The sequence below is a fragment of the Miscanthus floridulus genome, chromosome 6 (genome assembly GCF_019320115.1).
Source record: "Miscanthus floridulus cultivar M001 chromosome 6, ASM1932011v1, whole genome shotgun sequence".
Lineage (NCBI taxonomy): Eukaryota > Viridiplantae > Streptophyta > Magnoliopsida > Poales > Poaceae > Miscanthus > Miscanthus floridulus.
Genome location: NC_089585.1, coordinates 67732087 through 67739431, shown reverse-complemented (window position 1 = coordinate 67739431; position 7345 = coordinate 67732087). Strand labels below are relative to the sequence as shown.

Sequence of the window (7345 nt, the reverse complement as noted above, 5' to 3'; positions counted from 1 at the left end):
GTCAAGAAATGAGGAAAGAATGAAAGAAATGGATGTAAGGAAGGGGGTAAGCTCCAAAAAAACCATGTGGTTGAGACACTTACTCGGATGATTCTGTGTCAAAGGGATCTCATGAGGAGGATCTCCCACAACAATATGAGTCTGACAAGCATCTTCAACTACTGCATTGAGGGTAGATTGAGCATCGAGAACCATAGGTGCAACCTCCACATCCATATCAGGTTCTGGGACGGGAGGGTCGATGTGTGCCTGCTGACCCATTGGTGGGGAAAACCCATGAGGGATGGGATCAACTAACACTCGATGCACAACCACGTCCAAACATTGCAACTGGCTCTTCATAGTCGATCTCACATAGTTCTCCCACTGATCCGCACAACCAATTGAGATCATTCGTTTGAGGATGTTGGGAGGAGAACCTAGGTGTAGTACACCATGAACTGCAATGCCATCATCTCCAAGGCAATGAAGCTCCTCCCAAGCCCTTGCAACCATCTCACTAAATGAAGGCCTATCATTGAATAACACATGCACGCTTTGCATGTCAACAAACTCAACATATCCATGGCGATCGTATTCAACGGTGCCTCCATGATATATGGTCACTAGGTTGTCCATCTAGTTCAAACACATAACGAAACACATGTCCTTTAGTCCAAATTAGACGATACATAGTACCTAACAAGTACTTTCTAACTACAAACTATGTAAATAAGATAACAACTACATATATAGATACAGTGTACTAACTAAATAGCTATATCCTATTTAGTTAACTAAATATGTAACTACCTATCTAAGTAGCTATCTAACTATATCTATGTACCTATGTATCTATGTTTCTATCTATCTACATATATATCTCACTAGATCACTAACTAAATCAACTACCTGAGTCATCATATTAACTAGTAAATAACAAATGCCAACTAAGTAGGTATATTGCATATTCACAATTTTTACCTTTCCAACGACTGATCCGCAGACGTCGACGAAGTTGCAGCGGACGCCGGGCGTAGGTCAGGCCGGCGGTGGCGCAGCCGACGACGGCGGTGGTGGGCGGCGGGCGTTGGATGCCTAGCGCTCTGTGAGGCGAGTCTGGCTTGGCGGGCACGGCCAAGGAGGCACGGTCACGACACTGGCACGGTGGGGCACGACCAAGGCAGCCACGGGCGGCACATCGAGCAAGGCGAGGGCGTAGGCATAGGGCTGCAGGGCACGGTGCGGGCGGCCACCGAGGGCACCGGAGTGGTGTGGGGCGGCGTCGAGGGATGGGGCGGCCATGGCAGCGCGGCGTGGGCGTGGGCAGCCGGTGGAGGCGCGTGCGTGGCCGACGGCGGTGGCGGTGCTCTGTTCTGCTTTGCTCTGGAGAGTGAAAGGAAGAGAGGAAGAGAGGGGCGGGGCCCATACGTAATAAAGGCTTGATGCCAGTCACCCTAGTGCCGAGCTCGGCGCCAAGATCTACTGCGCCGAGCTTGGCGCCAAGTGGCGCCGAGCTCCCTGCCATGTCACCTCCACGTTGGTCTCGAGCCCAAGAGCTCAGCGCCAGGGACGCTGGCGCCGAGACGTGTTACCTTGGCACCGGCATCGATGGCGCCAAGCTAAGGGTCTAGATTCTGAAATCTTTCCTCTAGGGGCGTATTTGTGAAAAACTTTCAAAAAGGGCTAAAAAGTAAAAAATCGAAGAAATCAAGCCCCCCACCCCCACCCCCCACACCCCCACCACACACACATATACACCCCACAGTGGACTCGCCATCCCTGTTGCGCACGCCATCGTTGGAGTTCGGCAAGCCAAATCTGGCGGCTCAGTTTGGCTCGCTAGGACCGGTGCTACTTGACTCTTGAGCCTTCACGTTGCTTTGCTTCAAGAAGTCATTTGTTTTCTCTTTTCGAAAATTCAAATGGTGACTACATCAAAACTATAAAATCATGCCAATTTTACTGTTGATAGAAAAAATAACTAAGAACCCATTTGAAATATATTGATGTCAAAATCACTTGTAGATTCTAATTAAAATTCATCAGATTTTACTATTTTTTAGATTATTTGAACTTTAGGGTATGGCTATGGACAATTTGAATACCGATAAACTATAGAGGAAGTCTAGACGGACGGACTGACCCCACGCGTGTTACGCCCAATAAAAAAAGGAGCGCCTAGTTACACTCAGGCGGGTCCGCACCCTTCAAGCGCATGCAGCCACTCGTTCGGGAGCATGCGACGCGTGGGGGCCGTTCATCCGCGTGAGGACTGCCTGCCTGGTGCGTTCGTTGGCAGTTGTAGGGCTGCCCAAGCCACTTGTCTGTTTGTGAGAGGAGCACGGACCCACATCTACATGGCAGTTGAGTGTTGGCCCAAATTTTTCCGTCACTCCATGGCATCTAGCTTCGTATGTTTCATGCATTTCAGATGTATATTTCATCTGGATGTTGCATGTGTTTCATCTGGATGTTGTATATGTTGCAATTTCTATACACGTATGTTGCAAGTGTATTTTTCAAATGTTTCAGCTGTTTCAAATGTACGTTGCAAGTGTTTTATCTGGATGTTGCATATGTTGCAATGGCTATACACGTATGTTGTAAGTATATGTTTTAAATGTTTCAGCTGTTTCAAATGTATGTTGTAAGTATTTTATCTAGATGTTGCATATATTGCACTAGCTATACACGTATGCTGCAAGTGTTTTATCCAGATGTTGCATATATTGCACTAGCCATACATGTATGTTGCAAGTGTATGTTTCAAATGTTTTAGCTGTTTTAAACATATGTTGCAAATGTTTTATCTGGATGTTACATATGTTGCAATGGCTATACACGTATGTTGCAATAGTATGTTTTAAATGTTTCATTTGTTTTCGGACGTATGTTGCAGCGACCCGTAGCTCGAGCGGCAAGTGCTCCGGGTGGTGGAGTGGCCGGTCGTGGGTTCGAGCTGAGCTCGACTCACGTTTTCCACCAGGGTTTTTCCCCAATATTTGCAGCCTCTCACGCGTGATGATCGTGACGTACCCGTCGCCTACGAAATCAGAGGATTTCGGTGATCTTAAGAAGGACGCGGTCTTTAGATCTGGGTGTAGTTATAGATTTGTTTGTACACGGGTTGCGTGAGTTGTGTGTCTGTATTGTGTGGGCGTACGTGTGTACGAACAGATGCTATAGTTGTACCCAGATAAGAAGCAATCAAAAAAATGCTTTATGTTGCATGACTAGGCTTGGGAAGTGGGCGCAGACGAAGGTGGTCCCCTCGTGCATGCGACCCCCATATGCATGCGCATGCATACCACAGCAGCAGGCAGGGACGGGCCGGCAGGCGTGGCAGCAGCAGTGCGTGGTGACAGCAGTAGCAGCAGCGCGCGGACAAGGCACATGCATCCAACGAAGTGTGTCACCTGTGCCGTTTCCTGCCGCATGCAGAGGGAGCGTGCGGGCGTGGGCGTTACGGAGCGTTTGGTTCTTTAGTCGCTCCTAAAATTCATGTCACATCGAATATTTAGATACTAATAAGGAGAATGAAATATAGATTAATTACAAAACCAATTACATAGATGGAGGCTAATTTGCGAGACGAATTTTTTAAGCCTAATTAATCCATCTTTAGCATATATTTACTGTAGCACCACGTTCTCAAACCACGGACTAATTAGGCTTAAAAGATTCGTCTCGCAAATTAGTCATAAGTTGTGCAATTAGTTTTGTAATTAGTCTATATTTAATACTACATACATGTGTTTAAATATTCGATGTGACAAAAAAAAATTTAGGAGTCGCTAAAGAACCAAACAGGCCTTAGTCTTTCCCATATATCAATAGCATACGGACAAGCCATTTGGGTTCTCTGTTGGAGTGTGGAGAGGGTGAAATTAGACTATCCACCGGAGATGCTCTCATGAGGCGGAGACTACTGATGACCAACGAACTGAAAAACTGGAAGCCAGAACAACTCTGAATCTGAACCCAATAAACAATTGCTTCTGTTATATGAAAAAATGAACAATTGCTACAGCACGGGCCCAAAAGAACCTATTGCGTTGTACGGTTTATCAAAAGGAATTGGTTTAGGAAATAGGTAATACCGATATGTAAAAAAGATTTATAAATAATGCATAGAGAAACAAAATACAGACATTACACCAACACCAGTATGTTTAATCCCATGGAAAAACACAAATGACAAATTACATTGAGTTCCCAGTCCCTAGGGGTGGTTTTCAATCCAACAGCGCTGGAATTTGCCACACATTGAACTGCACAGCTTCTGTTCAGCAATGACCTGCAGAGGCTCAGCTCAGATCAGTCCAGTGCCAGTAGGTGATCAGCTCTTCTGATGCACAGCAATAAGATGAATGTCCATCTCCTTCAGCATGACCGACCGTCCACAGGAGTCACATGGTGCTGTCCTGGATCCACAGATACTCTCATGCTCAGACATGTTTCGCAGCCGGTCACGAACATCAGCGGGTTCTCCACCAGCATGGACTGTGTCACCACAGAAGCGGCACACAATCAATCGCAAGGGGCAGGTCGAGGATTGGTGCTGAACCTGAAAATTAAACAACAACGAGATTTAGTCTTACTTGAAAGAAAGAATTATTTTGGAAACTGATTCGGTAGTGTGCCCCTAAACCACGAAGAGAGAAGGGAAGACATACCATATCTTCCTTCTCCAGGACCACCCCACAGGGGCACTGCAACGGTTCATGGAAGACTTTCATATGCTTCTCCATTTCTCTCTGCTGGTAAGCTCGTCCGCACTTGTTGCAGTGCACATGATCTGCTGCTTCTTCCTTCCGAAGAACAACTCCACACCCATCATGAAGGCAGGCGACATTGTGTCTAATACAGTATGCCTCATGAAGACGAGCAGACCGGCTGGCTATATGGCGCTTACAGTTCTTACACAGCACTGAATCAACATCAACACTTCCCGAGGCACTAGCATATTCACCAATCCTTTGGCTACTAACATCCTTGATAGCTACAGAGAGCTGGTACTTGGAAGTCCCTTTGAAACCATAAACTCCGATACTGTAAACACCACTGACCAAAGTAGCATCCCGTGGTTTGAGTATAAGAACCTTTGATCCCATTTCATGGGAAGACCACTCATGTCGGTGCTGAGTTGGGAATACTAAAGGATGTCTTGAAACGTAGATATCAGTGTCGCCACCGCTCACATCCGTATCTATTTTAACCTCGATATTTGCACACCCAGAAGCTACTTTCTCGCTCAGATTTTCTTCAACTGAAAATTTATAGTACCTGAACTTTCCTTCTTCCACAACACTGGATTCTATGTTTCCAATCACAAGTGGCACAAGCATGTGTTGGTCCTCTTCGTTGTCCAGAACTGAATCTGATCCCTCGATGTCAACTTCAACATCTGTCTCTAGGACAGATACACTTGATGCGGGCTTCAGTTCAAGAACCTTTAACTTGTACTGAAGCTGCCCATAATTCACCACAACGGTATCATTTTCAGATAGTGTTGCGTGATTGCGGAGTGCTGTTTCAAGGACTGCTCTATGATTAGGGAGATCCGAAAACCCAGCTCCTTCTGGCTTCAACTTCGCATAGGTTCCTTTGGGCAAACTGATATATTTGACTTCCATCAGAGGGACCTCTGGGGTGTCACTCCGAAACAGGTTGTTCCAAACATGCGGTGGGAGTTCAGCAGAGCCTTCCCTTGCAGTGAATTCAAGAACACCACAACAGGTTGCCTCGGCGTCTTGTTCCATAGCAGCACCTGGGACTGTGTCCCTAACCTTGGACAACCGGAAGTACATGGGACCTTTATCGAGAGCACCTTCATCAGACAACTCATTAAACGAAGATGGTGGCAGCTTGATCTTATCCCCAGGGCCATCATATCGAAGTGCCTCAAACATGTGTGAGAATGAAACCCCCTTCCCCAGCTGCATCACCTCTTCCATTTTCTGGTCAGCCTATATCATAAGAAGTACAAAAGACAATTAGATGAGCACCCAGTAGCAGAAGTGCAGAACAGAGGACAAAGACTGCAGCCGTCCAAACATAATCAATATCAAGAATTTATTATCTGCAGCAAGTAGGCGGAAATGAACCGTGCCAGTAGCTTAATCGAAACAGTCAGTAAACGAGAATCCTAGTGGGTTTGCGCTATCGTTATGCAAGTGGCTAGAAACCGAAATTAATCCAACAAAATGGGAAATTGCCGAGGCCCGATCAGGTTTCTGGATCAAAATGTTTCTTTTCCTCTTAAATTGAGAGGATTGTCGAGATCGAATTGGGGAGCAACCTATCAAACAGTTTATCGACCAAACAGGAGAGAGAAATTTTCACGCAAAACGAATACTAAGCATGTGTTCAGTTTCAGGAAGTTGGAATTTGGGGCTACTGTGGCACTTTCGTTTTTATTTGGCAATTAGTGTTAATTAAGCTCAAAACGTTCGTCTCGTAATTTCCCAGTGGTTCGTGGCGCTAGCAACAGGTTTCTTCTCGCACAGGGATGGCATGTAATTGAGTGGAGGTGGTTACCTCTTCCTGGGCGCGTGCGGCGTCGAGTCGTCGCTCGCGGTGGGAGGCCTCGAGCGCTTCCCGGCGGCGCGCCGCCTCGGCCTTGGCCCGGCGCTCGCGCTCGGCCTTGGCCTTGGTGCGCTGCATCCGCTCCCGCTGCTCGCGCTCCAGCTTCTCCCGCGCCTGCCGCAGCTCGAAATCCATCCTCAAATCGTTTCCCTGCAATTCCTCGAGTCCTCCGATCCGATCTAAAACGAGTTTCGGTCTCTCTCCCGGCTCCTCTCGGCAATCCTCGGCGGCGGGAGGCGCGGGGAGGAATATATGGTGGGAGGGAGGCGCCGCGTCCGGGGTGGGATCGGGTCGGTGGCGGCCGGAGGAAGAGGAAGCTTCGAGAGAGATGGCGTGCGTGTTGTGTGCGGCGGACGCACGGCGGAGCGGGCCCGGTCCGTCAGTGACTGAAGCGGCTGTAAGCGTCAAGCGTGTACGGTGTACCTATGGGCTATGGGCTTAACCGCTGATCGGGTGCTTTCAGTTTTATGGGCGCGGCACGAAGGGAGTCAGGTCAGAGAGGGCTTCCGAGTCCGACGTGGCTCGCGATCTGATTCACGGCTGAGTCCGGTTAGATTAGTGGCCACGTATCATCCATCCTTTTCGAAGGCCGGGTTTAACCAAAAATTGAGGACAATAGTGTTTTGGTGCCGACCAAGCTCCTTCAAGGATGTCCGTTCCTTAGTAAGGGAACATTTTATCCAGTTTGATTGTTTTCATGCTTCAAGGCTTTGTAACTCGTCTGCGCACGAAGTAGCAGCTCTAGGCTCAAATCAAATTCCAGGATGAGAGGAAA

At 47.7% G+C, this 7345-nt stretch overlaps 1 protein-coding gene across 1 annotated transcript; it reads right to left on the bottom strand.

Annotated features, from left to right (window-relative positions):
- Positions 1–4079: 4079 nt before the first annotated feature.
- LOC136458331 (uncharacterized) lies at positions 4080–6986 on the bottom strand. The gene is made up of 3 exons (XM_066458286.1): positions 6523–6986; positions 4659–5951; positions 4080–4549 (listed from the first exon to the last, which is right to left on the bottom strand). The coding sequence occupies exons 1-3, from the start codon at positions 6703–6705 to the stop codon at positions 4322–4324; spliced, it is 1704 nt and encodes a 567-aa protein (XP_066314383.1). The 5' UTR covers positions 6706–6986; the 3' UTR covers positions 4080–4321.
- Positions 6987–7345: the final 359 nt, after the last annotated feature.

Bases quoted from the DNA above. Each gene is read 5' to 3' on its own strand.
- LOC136458331 (XM_066458286.1), bottom strand. From the start codon at position 6,705: ATGGATTTCGAGCTGCGGCAGGCGCGGGAGAAGCTGGAGCGCGAGCAG. The intron at 5,952-6,522 runs GTAACCACCTCC...CTTATGATATAG, and splicing joins CCGCACGCGCCCAGGAAGAG to GCTGACCAGAAAATGGAAGA. The intron at 4,550-4,658 runs GTATGTCTTCCC...TTTAATTTTCAG, and splicing joins TCCTGGAGAAGGAAGATATG to GTTCAGCACCAATCCTCGAC.